Below are 20638 nucleotides of genomic sequence, written 5' to 3'. Positions count from 1 at the left end.
CGACCTGTCCGAGCATTTCTATCGAAAAAATTTATTTCGTCTGTAATCTCGTCTGTTTCGTTTTCAAATGGCCACCCTGTATAATTAGAGAAGCATATGGTGGTTTCCTCTATCAGCCCACACAGATAAGAACACTGAACAGAAAAATACACTCACACGTAAAATCTCTGGAGAAATATAATCTGGAGTGCCAACAGCAACATTTGACTGTACTGTCCCATCATCGTTCAATTTCAAACAACTTCCAAAATCTGCTAATCTTATGTGTCCGTTAGCATCTAGTAAAACATTGTCTGGTTTTATATCCCTGCAAACTTCAATAGTATTCAGAACTAGAAAGAGAATAATTTCTAGCTCTACAAACCTATGTACATATTTCAAATTGTGTATAGAATCTACGGCTAAAACCATTTCTGCAATGTAAAATCTAGCCATGTCTTCTGGTAGACGATCTTCAAATTTACTCAACAATGTCAGTAGATCACCACCGCAATAATAATCCATCACTAAATACAAATTTGTTTCATCCTAGAAGAATGAAAATGTAGCATTATTTTCAATCTACAAACGAATAATTAAAATGAAAAATATCATTGAGGAATATGGTGGTCTTCATGAAATAGATCATTTTCATGTAGTGGACAAGGAAATTGGAAATTTTATTATCAGACAATTCAAGTATTATATTCTACATGTCTGTATTGAGTTATAGTCCAGTAAAATAGAGATAGGAAAGCGAAGTGGCCTAGGGAAAGCTGGAAATCGTTTTAAAACTTTAGAATTGTCTTGCAAACGGGTGATATGAGTTTGTACCCCTTCTGGGGTTGAGCATAAACTTTTCTTGGCCCAAAAACTTCAAAATTTTTCAATTCTCTTCAGTTTTTCGCATTCAACTCTTGGACAACGCATCTAAGACCCGGTACTTTCACCTTCGAATAAACTTTGAATAAGTATCTGCCAAAGAATTTTCAATCTGAAGGATACCTTATTTCAATGCTTTCGCATGAAGTTATATGGGCCTGTTCCGATATTGCTGTTAGTACTGGCCCGCAATCGAATAACAATAGAACTCGAACGACTGGGCCAATAGGCATCGTTTCTGAAATACTGACAGTACTATTCATGGATATCGGAACAGACGGTTTGTCGGATAACATTCTTTAAAAACACGATATACTACTTTTCATTGTTCATTGATTAATGTAAGATCAGACACCTCATTGTAGAAATCGTCATAATTCCAACTGTAGAGCAAATATTTCTTGCAAATCACACAAAGAATAACCATACATCAAGAATCTAAAAAATTTAACCAATAATGACGTACTGATATGTATTTGTTAAAAATTGAGCCTCCTCCCACCTTGCTCTTGTCTACGCTACTGAAGTTCAACTCTATGGTGCCTCAGACAACGTTATTTGACAATTGATCGACACAACCTCCTCTCAACAAGAATCTTCCCGTTTCCGCTGAAACGAGAATCATTCTATTTGTTCACGTTGTTGAAATTACTTCTCATTAACCACGTTTTTGTAAAAACTTCTCCCAACATTTCATCTATTTGGGCGAACTTATCAAAAGCACGGAGAATTTTTTTTTATTTATTTAACTATCGACCAAAAACCTTTCAAAAAAATATATAAATTTGCAATGAATACAATGACATGTTTATATGAAACAACTACTATGTCCACGAAAAATAAACGCATCAAGGATTATAATCTTTGTAAATGCATATTTAACAGTCACTACGGTAACGAACACCTGCTTATTGTTTTATTATTCAAAATAGTAAAACAGAAAGTAGAAAAAAGTTCATGTTTTTTCTCATGAAATATTTAGGTGGAAAGTTACATATGATACATTTTTTAAATCGTCAAAAAATTTGCAATAAGAACTATAATTCACATTCGGGATATTAGAATCTTGAAAAAGGCTGGATCGATAAATTTAATAATATCATGTTCGAATAACCCATAAAAAAAATTTCCCAAGAATGTCATGATGATTTTCGAGTACAAGTTGAAACAAGCGAGTAACCCAGCGTCATTGAAAATGGCAATTTTTGAATTTTTGTACATAACTCAAAGTCTAGAAATGATAGGCTGATTATTCTTCAGATTTGGATTAATCAGGAAAAAATAGCTCGAGAATGTGTAATCCGTTTTTTTTTAGCTCTTATATAGTTCTTGAGATACCCTCAGTAGACAACGAATTTTGCCCACACTGTACATTCATCGCCATGTATCTCAAAAACAGAAAAATTTGCTTCAAGCGAGATTTATAGAAAATAATGAAAATTAATTCAAATGCATACCACCCGCTGATATGAATATCAACAAGTGTTACGATCTGTTATGGCATAATCCTTCTCATTTGTAGAAAATGTTATGCCCCACAACTTTTACGATTAATGCAAAAACGATTCGAAGCCCAGGTGAGGAGGTGATTCAAAAAAACTTATTTTTGTTACCTTAGTGTCAGATTATATTTATACCGTAATTGTTGAATCATTAGCTTCAAAATAAGAAAAACGTCCACTGCGCTTGAGAATGTACACATGACGTTTTTTATTGCAAGTTTTGCGCCCTATCACACATTTTCCTCAAGCTTTAATTGTCAGATTAAGGCCCGGTTGTACAGTTCAGGTTCAAACCGAATTCAACGTTGAACCCAGGTCATCCTGTCAAAATTCAACTGAATTGTTAAATTTGAGCTGGGTTCGATTTTGAATCTGCGCCTCAGAGAATGCATACTTTTCAACATGTAATCAACCACATATATCTCAATCTGACAGGCTCGAATATGTACAATGATTTTTTGCTCCCCAATTTTTGGAGATCTGAAAGCTCAGTCATGCCACTAAGATTGAATCGAGAACCAAATGAGAGCCTAAATGGGCCAAAAATTATTATGTAATTATACATTTTAAAAACAATTGGTTATCGATTTAGTCTTGGTGGCATGACGTTGAGCTTCAAGATCTCGCAATTTCTTTGACAAATTTTATTTTTCGACACCTTACTTCACATTATAAAACTCCTATTATAGGACAAACATTTTTTACTTGGGTAATAAATTAGCTTAAGGTTAGCCTGAAAATATGATATAATCACATTCTGGATAAACAATCGATTATCTGTTTTGTCCGGCTAGTGACGGGTTAGGTTAACGGAACCCCCAATTTCTCCAATAATTGGAGAGCAAAAAAATTCTCAATAGAGTAGTAAATTAGCCTGAAAGTATGGTGTGATCAGATTCTGGATAAATATTGTATTAGCGGTTTGGTACTGCTAGGTTGACGGTAAAGCTAGCAGAACCTTTTATTTTAAAAAAACTCATTTAGGAAAATCCGCAGTAGGTTCAAATGAGAGCCTAAAATTATGATATTGGCGAATCTAAGATGTCTAAAAACATGGTGTATGCACGCACTGATTAGATTTTGTTTTTCCAACTTTGGAAATAACAGATAGATAAGTTTCGTTTTTCCCACTGTAGGTAGCGCTAATTAGAAACTGACAGTTGTCAATTGATATTTGAAAATAATTTTCGAAAACATTCCCACGACTTGCGAATGTGCTGTATTTATAAGCAATTATTGGTATGTGAAAATGTAGTAGTTTCGAGAAAGGGTGTACTAAGAGTTTTATGGCAACTATTCAAAATACATAATGTGAATTGTGAGCATGTATTAAGAAACAGAAATAACTAGGTACATGAATCTACTAGAGCCTGATTTTCAAATATTCTTCACGAGTATAGTGAAAACTCCGTTTCCGTCAGCTGAATATATTGGATATTACGCTAATCAACTGTGTTTTATTGAAATTATCTTGAAGAAGAATAGTAAGTACTCTTTCGAATTCTTCGATAGTGTTGAAATATCTGCAGATTCGTTTTTACAACGAAAATTTAAGTGTAAATCTCAAATATTCGATAACAGCTGACATTTGCCAAATTAGTCCAGTTCATTTTTTTGGATTCGTTGATCGATCGAGACCAAAGATTACTGTAAACTGTGATCGATATCAACACCGAACAAAATAAAACGGGACAGTATCATTAGACTTTCTTTGATATAATAGAATAAGGATAGAACATGGTGGCACCGCCACGAAACGAATCTCTTATTTTCGATTTAGTCTAATGTCATTCCATTCAAAAGTTGACGAGTGCATACACCATGTTTTTAGACATCTTAGGCGAATCCAAAAATCTAGACGCCTTCTGCCGACTGTATTACGAAAATACAAAGTATTATAATTATTATTTGGAGAAGTTATATTGGGATTATTGTCTGAGTTTCTGAATAGAAATATTGATTCCAAAAAAATATTGGAAAAGGTATTTATACCAGTGCTCTCAACTGGCAGGAGTTAGGTTAAACGATTTTTCCTTGCGAGAGTTTTCTGCTAAATTCAATTGACGATTTAGAAATACAATTTCATAATTTTTATACTTCCAAATGAATGCTTTTTCTCGTCTGTAGAACTTGTTCTATGAGCTCAATTATATATCTAAGACAGATAATGCACATCAGATGGTTCCACAAAGTTTCGAATGCAGAAGTCTTGCAGCGCGCGAGTTGTACAACAATTGAGACTCAAGTAACGAGGGCACGACTCAGATGGAGCGGCCACATTCTGAGGATGCAAGACACAAGACTCCCCAAAATAGCTCTATACGGCGAACTAACTGAGGGAGCCCGGAAACCAGGAGGCCAGTATAAGCGGTTTAAGGATACACTACATCAATCCCTAAAATCAGTTAATGCCAATCGTAACTGGGAACAACTAGCGTTAGACAGGTCACAGTGGAGGTCTTTGGTACACAGTTATAATGGAGAATCGAGAAGGATACAGTGGCGGCCAGATCTGGTTGGTGACTATCCATGCCCTGAGTGTGGAAGGATCTGCAGGTCACGGTTGGGTCTCTTTAGTCACAGGAGGGCACACAGTCGCAACTAGCACTAAGAAATTAAAAGTCTGTTCGAATTTTTTTTTTTTTCTCCCTTTTTTCTTCTTCTTCTTTTTGTAGATTTATTCCCGGTAACGGGATACAGCAATGAATGAATGAATTTATGTCTCTTGAGATTTCAGTATGAGGAATACCTATATCATAATACGGAATTGAAATACTTTAAATAGAAACTTCAAAACTTCCACATAAAGTTTAGTTCAGTTTCTACCTCCTTCACAAACTCAGTAAATGCTACCTCAACATCATTACCCTGGTTAACTTCAAGAAAGAATCTGTGAAATAATAGGAATTTGTGTCTAGGTATAGTGGATCACTAATATCATCGCTCGATTTTATTCCACAATTCATCCCTTTCAAATGAAGTATTTCCAAAGAATATAGATCTTTCTTTACGAAACTAAATCGGACAATTCACTTCCGATAAATATCTTGATTTACTAGAAAAACTCTGTTAGGCCGTACAAATCTCGAAAACAGTACTGACAAACGTCAAAGTTTGTTTTCATTTCGCAGCGCCCCCAACGGTAATTAGATTAGCGAATTGTCAGATTTCTCCTAAATGTTCTATTAGCTTAATGTTAAGCTAGCAGAACGCCCAATTTCTCCAAAAATTGGGGAGACAAATTTTTTAATTGGGGTACAAAATTTGCCTAAAATTATGGCCACAAAAAAAATTCAAAATTCGAAAGTGGTTCTGATAGCTTAATGTGGGTAGAGGGCTGTGTTATGACCAACAACGACCAAAAGCGCTTGAATGCTGTTGGTAAATAGTAATGATAACCAATGATATCCGGTTACTTCCTTGAAATCGACTTAAATTTCACACAAAAAATAGGGAGACGTATTCTACGGAATTCATGGAATGAATTCGTAGTGCTGGAATAAAGAAAATTACGAAATACTATAAATTTTTTATCATGAATGTTTCGTTTCTCATTCAACGATAAATCAGCCATATAATAAATATGTATATGAAATGCAATTTCAGAAAAAAATACCACAGACATTTACCCTATGCTTTTCGAAAAATTTTGCAAGATTTTCAGTGGATGCCTGTGGAGCGATCAGAAGAATATCACGTATTCTAGGGCCTTCCTTGGGGAATTCTCTTTCCAAAAAAAAAATCTCATGGAAAACAGTTCAATCTGGAGACTACTCCGGACAAAGAGACATAATTTAAAAAAAAAATGATTAGGTTGAGATGAATTACAACTAACTCAAAAAAGTGGAAAAACTACACACTGCAAAACAATTTTATTTTTTAGTGTAGATATACAACATTTACCTGAAACGCATAATGAAGATGAGTTATCCACCTTCTATCACCGTAAACTAGAACATCCCTTTCTTCTTTGAAGCAAGCAGTTTCAGCCCTCTTCAACATTTCCCATTTATTGAGTATTTTCATTGCAAAAACTTTCTCAGACCCTTTGAATTTCACTACACATACTTCACCAAATGCCCCTCTTCCTATTACTTTTATGATTTCAAAGTCATCCCTTGAGAGTCGTAAACTTTTCACTGATGTAGCAATTGGTTTAACTGAAAAAAAATTGTATAAATCCTTATGAAAAATTATATTATAGGTGTGCTTATAAATGAACAATCTATGATTGACAGCGGTATAATATACAGAATGGAGGATAGATAAGTAGCTAATATTCTCGACCCTGGAAAGAGATCGGAAATGAGATCGCAGAGGTTTCTGCAACGCGAAAGTAAACACATCCAACAACTTTGTCTGTCATTTCCTATAGGTTCGGAAGGAGTTTAATAATTGCCGAGAAGCTACGATCTTTCTATACGAAAATAACCCAGAATCGCCTACTGAAGGCAAGAAAATCATTCTCCATATCTCGCAGCACGATCCGTAACCCAAATTCGGGCGCGAAATATAGAGATGAATTGGGAATTTTCAAAAATTCCAGATCATTTAGTTCCGTTTCTTCAAGTCGATAAGGTCTATTTTCGTCAAACGGCCAAGCCAGATCAGTTGACATTGACGTTAGGAATAGTCCCTAAGTTCACCGACTGCCGCTTCCTCTGATTTGAAGCTGCATGCTTCAGTTTTTCATAAATGTTACACCACTACAAAAATATAAACTTATGTATAATCTTTCCTATTCAAAGCCAGTCCGATACAGTGAGTTCGAAAAAAGAAACTCTCAAAAGTGATGAATATAATATAGTCACTAACTTCACACACGCTGATCCTGTTTTTAACTTTGCCCAACATTTCTTCCTTCATGGCAGTTCGATACAGTAAGTTCAACATGAGAATTTTATAAAAGTGACTAAAATGTGAGGTGTGACAATTATTCAGTCATTTCAGTCTACGATGGAGCGCATAATCCTCATTTTTCATGTTCAAAATGGACAGCCAAGAAAAAACATGGATAGAGAATCAGATGTACCCAGAAATTTTTTTTCTATCATTCTGACGGCCCTAGATCCCCACCCACAACGATCAAAATGCACCAATATTCTGTCTAAGATGGGGGATGTTGCTCTGTCTACGATCGAGTGCATGACCTTTTTTTTTGAAAATGTAAAATGTCCATTCAAGAAAATTTATGGAAGGGTGCATGGGGAAATAAATTTTCTAGGTTCACCATTTTAAACTTTCCAAAAAAAAAGCGTGCATCACTGCACTCGATCGTAGACATAACAATAACAGTTCTTGAAGCTAGAACTCTAGGGCTGTCAGAAAGAAACAAGAATTTTTCTTAGTAAATCTGATTCATTCCTCTATCAATTTTCTTGGCCGACTTTTTTAAACTTTCCAAAAAATGAATAACATGCGCACCATCGTAGTCAGAACAGTGGTGGTTAATTTTGATCCTTGGAGCTGGGGCTCTAGGACTTGCAGAAAAAAAAATATGTTAGGATTTTTCATTCATCCCTCTATTTACTTTATCCATCAATTTCCCTGGCTGGCTGCTTTGAACGATATTTTTCCCAGAGTAGAAATCCTTTAAATTTTCTGAATAGAAAGAAAAACGTTGTATAAAATGGAGGGTTATGAAACAATCTATAATCCTTGGTATAAGGTCAGTCCATCCCTCCTTGCATATAACTTATTTTTCGCTTCGGCGTCCTATTCTAAATGAGGGAAAAAGATCATACTGCAGCATTGATATGAGACACGGCATTGACCGTGGTGGAATAGTGGTTCGTAGAGCTGGCCGGCCAATATATGACCCTTCTGAAAAAAAAAAATCCCAAATTTTATCTTATGATCGTGTGAGGTATAAATCAGCATGATGTTGGCTCTCGGTCGGAGCCTGGCAGCAGCTCCAAGAACGACTATTATATCTACTATTGCACTACGCTCAAAACCCTATTTCTCATTTCAATGCTGCACTCGGTTAATTATGATCGCGCATTTAGAAAAGGATGCCGAAGGGAACAATTAGCTCTATGCAAAGAGGGATGAACTGATTTAATACTAACCAGCAAAATAAATCGATGTTAATAGATGAATAGATTATCCTAACATAATTTCTTTTTCATACAGCAAGCCCTAGTGCCCCGGCTCCGGCCATTTTAAGCTTTCGAAAAAAAAATAGGAACATGCGCTCCATCGTAGACGCAATAGTGTGTATTCATTTTGATGCTTGTAGCTGAGACTCAAGGGCTTGCAGTATGAAAAAGAAATTATGGTAGAATATTTTATTCATCAATTTTCCTGGCCGGCAATTTTCAACTTTCGAAAAGGGAAATGAGAAACATGCGCTCCATGTGAATTAATTTAATTGGGAACTAGGATGGTGGTGATTAAAATCAGCAAATCACAGCTAATGCCAACTTTTCGCAACCATATATTGTTGCTTTTTCATGGCTACAAGATACAGATAACAGTCATATGTATATAAAAAAAATCAAATGATAAAAAAATATACATCACATAACAGAGAATCACAAACACCAACACATTTACAAGATAATGGCTCATTACAAATCCACGATCTGCACCAAACCCACTTACCAAAGCCAAACTATGCGTTCAAAAATTGTTTAAAAAGTTAGAACCGCAGACAGCGAAACATCGGAAAATATCACTCAGGGTCTGAGCACAATACATGAAAATATTTTGGAAATTCGCGAAGAACGCGAAGTAGAACGGTCTGGAAGCGGTTGGTGGCACAAACGTGGGCGACTGAATGTATGTTTTTTTGAATCCCTGTTTCCTTCGGTTGATTATTTTCCATTCGAATGAATTGAATTGATGTCGTAAATGAAATGATATTTTTCGATGTTTCGCTGTCTGCGGTTCTTACATTTTGAACAATTTTTGAACGCATAGTTTGGCTTTGGTAAGTGGGTTTGGTGCAGATCGTGTATCTATTGAAGTATCATGCAGTAGCATTATACTTACCAAATTCAATGAAATTTGAAACAGTTTTCTCCTTACGTAAACTAGAATTACAGCATTCATCATACAAAACAACAAGAATGTCCAACAAAGTTTCGATACTAAAACTTTGACCCTTGGCAACCACAGGCCCACCAAGAAACATAGCCTCTAATTGACGAAGCCTCCGTTCACCAGCCACATCCGGCATGGTTGTTGTATTATTTTCACTCATTCGACCAATTCATTTGTGAAATCTGAAAACAAGTACAAAAAATCAACAAGATGGAAGTAAACTTCCCTGGAAACAAGATTTATTCTTCATTCCATAGCCCGTTTGAATTAATTTGTCTGAATTTGATGAGCTATGGGTTGTTTTTCTCCATGCCACAAATATAACCTTTGGAATTTTTTTTAAGGCTACAAAGAATCTTAGCTTATCAGTTCCCTTCGAGAAAGAAAGTGAGTGCCAGCTCCTTGTGGCGCTTGTTATGTTCCCCCTTAGATTCAAAAAACATTTTTTTTCGAAGGGAAAAAAAGTAAATTCAATCCCTGAGAAGTTGAGAGCCATAACAACGCTCTTCATCCACATTACTTTTCGATGTCAACCACCCATTGGTCTGCAGAGTTATCACTTCCAAACTACAGACAGGCGTTCAGATCCAAAGTGCCACTTTAGTTCTTAGATATACAGGGTGAATCCTGTTGAACTATACATACTTCACACAAAGGTATAGGACACTTGGACGGTTCCAAAAATGCCCCATATGTTAGGTCTTCAGCCATTCGTTTGGATTATACAGGGCGATTTCCTGTTTTGGGTCATATTTTGAAAATGCTCCAGTGTACGAACGAATGATCACAAACCCATCAAATTTGGTACATGGAAGGACTACACTAATCCCCATACAGCAGATGTAACAGTTTATCAGTTTCCAGAACCGGACTCTATTTTTTTCATATTATCGGAAATCATATAGAAAATCACCCTGTAGATGGAAAAATTCATAAACTTTTTATGGTAATTCAAACTACACTAAATACATTCCAAATAAGATTCATAAAATCTCGTGGCACACCTACAGATTCAGAGAAAAAAAATATTAAAAATGCGTACTCGGAGATACATTTTTTGGACGGCTTTTTCATGGAAAAACCATAGTGTCCTCTACCAATGTGTGAAGTATGTACAGTTCAACAGGATTCACCCTGTATAATATACTATTATTGATATGCACGGTGTGTTCCAGTGAATTTTTTCAATGAATTAGGAATTTAATGAACACTGGGTGTTCTTTGATATTCTCGGTAGATTCTTGAGGTCAGAAGAAACACTTTTTTCGTTTGCCATTATTTCCGAATCGGCTCGATTTAAATATAGAAGCTGTTGAAAAACCGAATGTTATTATTATGGATTTCGGAATATAGTTTTTCATTTATTTGACGAATCTTTTTCGAGCACAAGATATCACCCACGTCCTCCAGTTTTCTCATTATGACCATTACGAACCATAAAACTACCAAAAATTCAAAGAACCAAAACTCTTGAATTTAAGTTGGACGCTTGTGAAAATTCGACCATTTTGTAAAATGAAAGTATTCTTCATATTTTCTCGTATAATGCACCGTTTTCGAGTAATTTGGAAATGAAAAAGTATCTGTGAAATTTGAAAAATTGGGTATTTTGGCAGAATGCAACTCTTTTTAAAAGATCCACAGATGTGTAGTGTCACAGATTTAGCTAGTAATTCTGAAGGAAAATTTGTTTTTCCAGGGGTAGCACAGCTTATCATGAAAACTTAAAATTTCTGAAAAAAAAATGGGAAAAAAGTGTTTCTTTTGACCTCAAGAATTTATTGTTGAAATATTTGTACGAGTCCCTGTATATGCAAGTTGCATTTTTTCCCGAATATGAATCTATAGTCCATTCAAGAATGATTGACATCCCAGTAGGTCTTGGAAGTCCAGGCGCAGCTTAATATTTGGTCACAAAAGATTTCTAAAAATTTCTGTACTTTCAGCCACAGAACTGGAATATATTAATATAACCTAGAGAAGTATATGAACATGAGAAATATTCAAATTTGCAGCATATTTATCAGCATTCAAAATTGACACAACTATTTTTCCAATTCGTACGATTAAATTAAGAACATAAACAAAAGAAACAAAATTCAAATAACCGTCGGTAAGTGCATAGATTCACATATAATAAGTCTATAGATCAATATTCATTCACAATACCAGCCTGAATTCCGCAACACATAATCTGAACTTATGGATATATAAATATATATAGTCCATTCAAGAATGATTGACATCTCGGGTGGCTATGGAAAATCGAATTTAAGTTGGTAATAGCCCATAAGTTTCGATTTTGTGTTGCTAAATTCAGGTTGGTATTATGAATGAACACTGATCTTCTATGAATGAATCTGTGCACTGAGCCACTGACCGAAGATAATTTGAATTTTGTACTACTATTTATGTCCCTAATTCATTCGTACAAATTGGAAACATTATTCTATCAATTCTGAATGCAGATTAATATGCTCTGAATTCATATATTTCTTCTTTTCAAATGCTTTTCTAGGTTATATTTATTTATTCCAGTTCTGTGATTAAAACTAAAGAAATTATTGAAGCTCTTTTATGACCAGACCAAAGGACCAAAGGTCAGAGGAGGCAAGGGAGGCTGAGCCTCCTCATAAAGCTTAGAGCTAAAATACATTCATTTTGGACATGTCCTTATTTTCAGAACGTAATTTCTATATAAATTTTCCGAACACCTGAACTAGATATTCAGATAAAAATTAGTTCTTTTTTCGGTCCTCCGCTCATAAAAATCCAGCATAACAATCATACAATCCACCGGCCGCGTACGCGTCCGCCGCGTCGAATGTGAATATTTATATTTCCTAGGCTAGGACTGCCTATTCGGACGGAGGCTGTTGGGCCTGCTGCTTCCGTTGATAGTGTAACTCACGCATACGTTCTCTGGGCTCACATACTAGCCGAACAAGAATTCAGCTGACTTACTGTACCATATTCGCCCGTAAAATGTATCAGAGGAGGCACAGCTCCCCTGTTCTTCATCGATTCTTTCGTGCCGTCTTCGACTATTGGCGAATCCAAAAATCTAAACGCCGCCTAGCGGCCAAATCACTAACCTAGAAAGTGAGTAATAACTTGAGTTTAACTTCTTTGGGTTAGATATTTTCATTACATATTCGGTTACCAGTGAACTATATTCACAAAATTTTTTGGATGTCTGACTAGCAAAATAGGTATTAAAAAAATTTAGTGAGTATTTATTTCAGTGTCATTCAGTTGCTGCACTATTTACCAATTTTCGCTATAATTTTAGGTTAGTAGATATCTTTGTTCTAGATGAATTTTCTAGTGTTGGACGATTAAGAAAGGCAATGCGAATTTTCATTTCCATGATTTTGATAGTGCCGAGAAACCTGAGCAGAAGAAAGTAGATGAGATTAAATTTCTGACATAACTGAAGTTGTACATGCATTACTTGCAATCTTCAAGAGATGATATGTTGGGAACATTTCAAATGAAAAGTTGTGATTTGAATTTTGCAAGCAGTTGAATGTGATCAATAATTAAACCGTTCGACAAGAATTTCAAATTTCGTTAATGAAATTACAACTGTAGAATTAATTTTCAGGCGGTCTTGTTGAGTTGGTTGTAAATGCTGGAAAATAATTTCTGTGTTGGCATTTTGAACTGCATAATATGTTTTCATCCAAATAAATTATCTCAAATATTTACATTAATTGATTTCCACAAATTACATAATTCATTTGAGTGTGATGATAGAATGAAATTTTCTGGATATAAGTTCTTGTAAAATCTTCATCAAACGACACCAACATGTTCAGGAAAGTTTTGGAGGAACCCGAGCACAATCAATAATCCCATAATTATTCACTACCTTCACAAATATCTCTATAATCGAATAAAATCTACGATAACATTGCTTTCACAATAGAGTTTTCACGATGATTACTCATTTTCCGCCATGTTTGTTAACAAGTCGCAGCGCCCTCATCGGTAGTTGGATTCGCCTATAGACCATATTAGTGAGGTTAGGCGGGAAATTTGAATCGCGATCCATCCGTGGATCTGGTCCCTGAATTCCCTATGCATTTCTTATGGGACTAAAAATGCCGCGTACTTCTCGCCTGTTTCTGGATATTTTATCGAATTTCTTAAGATTTATTTCTGTTGGAATGTGTTCTATGATCCTTTCTTAACAAGTTGAAAACAAAATTTCGTAATAAAATGGTTTATTTTTTTAATAATGGATCAATATAAAATTGGTCGGCAAGATCCATGGAAGTTTGTTGTAGCTTCATTTCGTTTCTAACCTCTGAAGCTGACACCATTCTAACGCGCAAGCGTAGCATGTCATTTTCTTTGTTACGGTTCATGATTGACGTATAGCAGAAATGATCTACGACATACGGATATATTCCGTATAATAATGTGTTCAATTTTGATTTTAGGACATATAAAAGTATTTTGTGATGTAAAATGTACTTGGAAACAACCTCTAATAATTGCGACACCCAATTTTGCATGTCTTTATATTAACATTTACTTCTAGCTAGCGATATTCCATCTTAAAGTCGAATCCTATGTAAAAAAATTTGAATATGGATCTCCCGCCAATTGAGTGATTCTAACCTAACTAATATGGTCTATATTCGCTTGATCTCTAGCGGTAGGGGCGTTGTCCGGCGGTAGTTGTTATGATTTCAATTTTCAATTTGAATGTAACGACTTCGTGGAGAACTGGAACTTCGGGAAATTTGTGATATGTATATTCTTGTTAAGATAGGTGAAGTGAACCAAGTCCATGCAGCCTATTTTTGTGATGAATTAATTCAAAAGTGACTTCTTTATTTCTTATTATTCTTATGTAAGCATATGCTTACATTCTAACCTTTTAGAATCTAAAGAAGTCACTTTTGAATGAATTGGTGATAAACAACTTCTAAGCCTAGGGTCCGCAACAGGCGGACCGCGGTCCGTATCCGGACCGCAAAAGGGTAAAACTTGGACCGTCAAATATTGTTGAGTTTTATTGTTTTATATTTTCATTTTGAAATTTTGTCCCTACTCGCCTTACTCTCATACGTTTCAAAGCAACATTTAATCCAAAACCTACTACTTCTGGTTCTGATTCTACTTTGATTCATTCGAAATACATTCATGACCTGTTTCACCCGCCAACGATTTGTGCGCTGTGCGTTCGAATCGACCCGGTAAACGCTTCGGGCTTCTGTCAACAAGGCATCGCCATAACTTTGTCGCACCCGTAACTGCGTTGAATATCAGAGTTCGTCGAAATTGGTAGTGCGCAGGTGCGGAAGAAATGGAGTGGATTGGCGGTGCTTCGTAAGTAGTCAAGCGTAGTTCCGTTTGTAGATTGTTGCAGAAGTGTTATCCATTTCTTTTAGAAGAGATCAAGGAGAAACGTTTCATACGTAATAATATGGATTCTAAAAAACGTAAGGTGGACAGCGAAAGTAGAAGATTTTTGACTGAGTGGACTGAACAATACTGTTTCACGCTGCCTGATCGGCCTCAGGCAGTTCCAGTTTGCCTGATATGTAATAAGACCGTCGCAATTATTAAAAGTGCGACACTACGAAACAACCCATCAACAATTTGAGAAGAACTTTCCTCTTGGCAGTTTTTGTCGGAAGCTGGATATCTTTGAAGAAGATATTGCGCGGCGAGGATTCATTCATTTCCCAACAGTTCTTGAATACAAAAACAGGAACTCTGAAGGGGATATTGTGTGGTTCTTGAGGTTTTTGTCTGATCTCAAGAATGAATTTGCAACGAGATTCCAGGATTTTGCAGAGATAGCGAAACTGTCTCAATTTCTCAAATCACCCTATGGTATTTCTGCAGCTGCAGAATGGACTGAAGTGGCTGCAAAGTTATTCAATATTTCAAGGCCTTCACTTCAACTGGAGATGATTGACCTGCAAGAGGATATTTCCTTGAAAATGTATGAAACAGCACCCACAGAAGAATTTTGGGGCAAACATGTTCCAGAAATTTATGGAAATTGCAAAAAACTAGCTATCCACCTGGCAACTATGTTTGGCTCGACATATGTATGCGAATCATCTTTCACCAAAATGAATTTTATAAAGAACAAAAATCGTTAAAGATTAACTGACGCCCATCTTGAAGACACCCTTCGCATTTGCTGTACCTCGCTCGAACCAAACTATAAGAAATTGGCCCAAGACCTCCGATGTAATTTTTCTCATTAGTTCTACATTATTTTATATAATTACTTAAATGTGGCAGAATAAAAATAAAAAAAAGTTTTAAGTTTTTTCTAGACCTCGGACCTCCATAAAATTTCATTATTGCATCCGGACCCCACTTGAAATTACTTGCCGACCCCTGTTCTAAGCCATTCATCTCAAAACTAGGCTGCATGGACTTGGTTCACTTCAGCTCTGAACCCCTCAATTAATAAAGCCGATTACTAAGTCCCCTTTACAATGCGAATTGTATTTCATTGCATATAAATCAGAAAACTCATATTTATTATAGATTTAAAGAAACGTATTGGAAAAATAATCAGAAAAAACTACGATGATACATCTAAAATCTAAAATAAAATGAAGGTTGTTCATTGAAGCTTAAATCCCAATCCTTATCGATAAACGTAGCGGTCGCAGCGACTCCTACCCTACGTTCCCCGTTTTTGGAGACACATTTTTAGTCCTTCTCTCTACTCTCCCTAGATCATATTGTAATATTTGTAATTTTGTGTATGTGATGTGTTTGAATCTGTGATTTTCAATTCGATTGATATATTGTTTGATTTGTAGTTTTTAGTTTATGTTATAATTTTTTGTTTGTTATTTTATCCTATTATGTACTTGCTTCCTTTATCTTACTATGTAATTACACTGTGGTGTTTTGTGAGACAATAATTTGAAATAATAAATAAATATCGAAATATGTACTTCGATTGATATATTGTTTGATTTGTAGTTTTTAGTTTATTTTATAATTTTTTGTTTGTTATTTTATCCTATTATGTACTTGCTTCCTTTATGTAATTACACTGTGGTGTTTAGTGAGACAATAATTTGAAATAATAAATAAATATTGAAATATGTACTTGATGAAAACTGCGTATTTCAAAATAAAATTGTGGCACCTCATACTGTAAACCAGTAATGTGTGGTGACCATTGTCCAGTAAAAAGAAGAATGCAATAAAGTTGAAAACAATTTGATCAAAGCAATGTAAAATTCAATGGGGAACTTGGAATTAATTTGTTTTGCTCATATCTAACAGACAAGAAGTCTGACAAACAGCATCGAGCTTGTTGAGTGCATGCTATAAGTTTATGAGAGCTGAGAGGGTTGGTTTATGCTGGCCGGTAACTTATTCCCTAATCCCTGACTCTAGAAGTAAACTTGAAATTTGGAGGATTTTGGATGTTAAACTACAATAAATACACTCAAGTATAGAAGCCTACATTTTAAAATTTTTATATTTTTCGATAGGTGAAAAAGCATTCAAGGGGTTGGGGAATAAGTAACCGGCCAACATGAACCAACCCTTACAATCATATTTACAGGGAGTTCCAAAAACTCTGGGAGATTTCAGTGTAGCACAAGGTGGGAAAATTCATAAAGATTCACTGGCAATAGCTACTGTTGGAGCTTGCAATGAGATCAACCAGAAATTGTTCATTCAAAGAAATCATTATACAATGTTGCAAAAAATTGTAATATCTTTTAGTCAGAATTATTAAAACACTATAAAATTGGAAATCTAAAGCTGTTACCAAAAATCTAGTAATTTTGACCTTATCAGTCCTAGACATATCGCATAATTTTTTGATAATAGTACCTTAGGTGAAGTCAAGCAAGTTAATCGTCTTTACTTATTGTTCAATTGAAACAACACAAGAACTAAGTAAATGGCGAATGCTTCATCATAAGCATTAATAATTAATAAGTTGCTGTGAATGTGAAGAGATTATTCCAATGTAACAAGCTTATTGTATGCATTCAAAAAATATGTAGATGCCATATTCATATTCCAACTCATCCAGGGAAATATATTTTCACTGAAGATTCAGTCTAGTGAGAATGTGTTAGAGTGACTTGAATACATAATGTATACTTCATTCAAATTTATTTTAGCAGTCGGTTGGCCATGAAATAATTTTCTCAAGTTTTTGTAACTAGAACGAAGTTAGGTTGGCACTCATGAAATGTCGTTAATGTGATAACGCCGTTGCCACAACTAATATCAATTTTTATTACAAAAATGCCGGAAGTGATTGAAAAAAGAGACAGGGTTTCAGGAAGTGCTATTTAGAATTCAGGTCCGCTCATTCAAATAGTTATACCCTGATATTCTAAAATCAACAATACGTCAGACGGTAGCGAACATATTCAATGTAATAGAATTCATATAATGTTTCATCTGAATCTAAACGACTTATATTTCAGCTGAATATTTCCACAATCAGAAAGATTGTGAATGAAGAGGACGACAAAGAATTTCCTTCTATTGGGAGACCCAAAAAAAAAATGTTTGAATGAATTAATGCGAAAAGTTTACTAAAGGATTTTCGATAAATGTCATCGGAGAATAAGTTCCCTAAAATGGATTTTTCTATTTTTCATTTGACTTGTCCTATACAATGTAAATGTCTAAAGGTACTAATAAATACCTATAATTATTATTATTACATCAATGTATTAAGATGAATAGCCACAAATACGCGCAAGTTGCCCTGTTACTTGTTTATTATTAGGTGAAGTTCATCTTAAGTTGAAACTTCCTTCAATTCATTTTACTTATATTGATGCAAGATGATTTTTGTTGAAGAATTTAATATTCTTGTAATTATCTGTTAATTCCTTCGGCAGATACCCATTCCCAACCACTGCATCATATGTATTTCATCTTCGAGTTAATATTTTTGAAATCTACAAATGATGTAAGCCAAAGGAGATAACGAACAGTAACTCTCCTCAAGCTAGTGCATATTATGATATTATACTGATCCTTGTATTTTCCATGCAAATAACTGTATTTGGTATGCCTTCAATCAGTCTGTATAAACTTCAATTATGTTCGTCACATATTTTCCGAAGAGATTCGACATAGTGATAAAATACGTAATAACAGAAACTTTTACGTAGAACGGGCAACATAGCGTTGATTTAAAACCCAAAAATGTTTTGACAAGCTTCATAACCCCACATTTTCGTACTATACAGAGTGAAATGTGTCAAATTTCCATGGCCAACCGACTGCTAAAATAAAAGTGAATGAAGTATAGTAACACCGACTTCATCAATACACACCTAGCTAGCCATAAGATTCTAGTGTTAATTTCAAGACGACTCCTCTTCAAAGGTTCAACAATTTCTGTCTGAATGAAAATCAATTTTGCATTGAAACCAAACATCACTTGAAACATAACTGTAGTAATACTTCAATATAGAAATGTATTTGACATAGTAGGTAAAATAGTTGCAATGGATTTATCAAAACATCAGAAATGATCTAAAACAAACATTGTTACATTAATATATGTTACATTGAATGAATTTTGTAGCATTTTAATTTAAAGATTTTTTGTTTTGTGAAAAATTCCTATGTTTACAAATAATTTTGAAAATGTCAATAGGATAGTCAATTCCTAAATTGGGTTATTAGCTCATAGCTACAAAATAGTAAATTTCAACGAACACTGCAATAATACCTACTATTCGAACACATTGAACACAATGATTTTCAAGGAATCATTATATTTATAATTTGAAAGGAACTGAATCTTTATTATGAGATTAACCTATATATTACTCACAGCATAGACTAACGAAATCATAAATTCCATCCGGCACATAAAACGACCAATGTATTAGTGAATTAGGAGCTTCAAAAAAGATTCCTTACCTTTGTTGGAAAATGTATTGACCACAAATAAATACCACTTGTCATTTGAAAAAACTCATCAAAATCTTTCAGCATCAGCAGCCATTTTTGCAATTACAACTTTACAACTACATTATTAGAAAAGGGCAAAAGGCAACAACGCCACCAACACTCCTAGTTCCTACTCTCTCACGCAAAGATTATAGAGAACTACTCTATAATCTTTGCTCTCACGCAAATGATACAGAGTTCTTCTATTACCTCCCTCCTACATTTGAAATTGCCAGAAAAAGACAGTTCGGATTCTCACATAGATATACTAACCTAACTGGAAGTTATTAGTTCTATGGATTCTCAGCATTGGTTCCTCAATTGCATGTTTAGTAGTGTAGTAGCAATTAAAATGGGTGATTTCATAGTAATTATGTACTAAACACTAAACTACTGCTGCTTGCACCAGTCACACCAGTGCCATCTCAAGAGCAATCACAGAAGATGAAACTAGTAGTTTGAAATATCAGATAATAAATATTACAAAGGGAACACACTGACGTGATAAGGTGTTTTTTTATACGTTCGTTCGAATTCATAATATATATCTAGATTTCATTTATGGAACGCTTTCTATTTGAAGACGCTTTTCCTATTTCCTAAGACATAGGATAGGGAACGGGTTCGAATCACGCCTTTGAAATGATGGAATACCTGCAAAGAGATTTTTTAAGAACTAGCGTTGACTAAAGTCAGACACAACATTTTTTACCTGTCTACAACAACAACAAAATCTCATACAAAATTGTTGAACTTTTTCGTGCTCACACTATTTGTTATCCTAAAGACAAATATGCAGGACCGGCTTAACCCTATGACCTGCGTGAGCGACAAATTTTGCGACGCGGCCGGCGCGGCGTGCCAAACGCGTACGACGCAAAGATATTACACATGTGTAATATCAAAGAGGAATCTTTGGTAATATCTTTGGTACGATGCGTCCGATAGGAACGATTACAGCGACGTTACACTAGCAGGGCACCTCAAAGAATTTTTACGATTTTTATGCGCTCGTTTTGCTCTGTTTTGCACACCACTCAATTTATTTTGCTCATATATCTATGTACATTGAGCTATAGACAATTCAAAATGTAATTGTAAGTAATTTTCTATATCTCGATAAGGGTAAGAGGAAGAGAATAACTAATTGCAGATTCGAAAAGAGCAAAAGCAAAACATAGATATCCCACACGCTAGGGCGAAATGAAAAAAAATTCTCCGAAAAAGCTTAAAATATAAATGAGCAAAAGGAACGGACTGATGAGCAAAACGAAGGCGCTTTCGATTGG

At 34.9% G+C, this 20638-nt stretch overlaps 1 protein-coding gene across 4 annotated transcripts in view; it reads right to left on the bottom strand.

The window, feature by feature from the left end:
• Window positions 1-19479, bottom strand: part of LOC123323036 (serine/threonine-protein kinase Genghis Khan) — a 163785-nt gene extending 144306 nt beyond the window's left edge. For 2 of the 4 annotated variants that reach the window (XM_044911233.1, XM_044911236.1), the window contains exons 1-5: window positions 19320-19479; window positions 9360-9592; window positions 6267-6523; window positions 365-528; window positions 157-307 (exon numbers count right to left, since the gene is read on the bottom strand). In XM_044911233.1, coding sequence (XP_044767168.1) covers window positions 157-307; window positions 365-528; window positions 6267-6523; window positions 9360-9570 — 783 coding nt within the window. In that variant the 5' untranslated portion in view covers window positions 9571-9592; window positions 19320-19479. Of the gene's footprint in view, window positions 1-156; window positions 308-364; window positions 529-6266; window positions 6524-9359; window positions 9593-19129; window positions 19151-19230 lie in introns of those variants that run through there. The other 2 variants (XM_044911234.1, XM_044911235.1) reach the window with 2 other exon arrangements.
• Window positions 19480-20638: the final 1159 nt, after the last annotated feature.

The sequence above is a fragment of the Coccinella septempunctata genome, chromosome 1 (assembly GCF_907165205.1).
Source record: "Coccinella septempunctata chromosome 1, icCocSept1.1, whole genome shotgun sequence".
In the NCBI taxonomy this organism is placed as follows: domain Eukaryota; kingdom Metazoa; phylum Arthropoda; class Insecta; order Coleoptera; family Coccinellidae; genus Coccinella; species Coccinella septempunctata.
The sequence above is the reverse complement of the archived record's forward strand: the minus strand, read 5'-3'. Positions and strand labels throughout refer to the sequence as shown.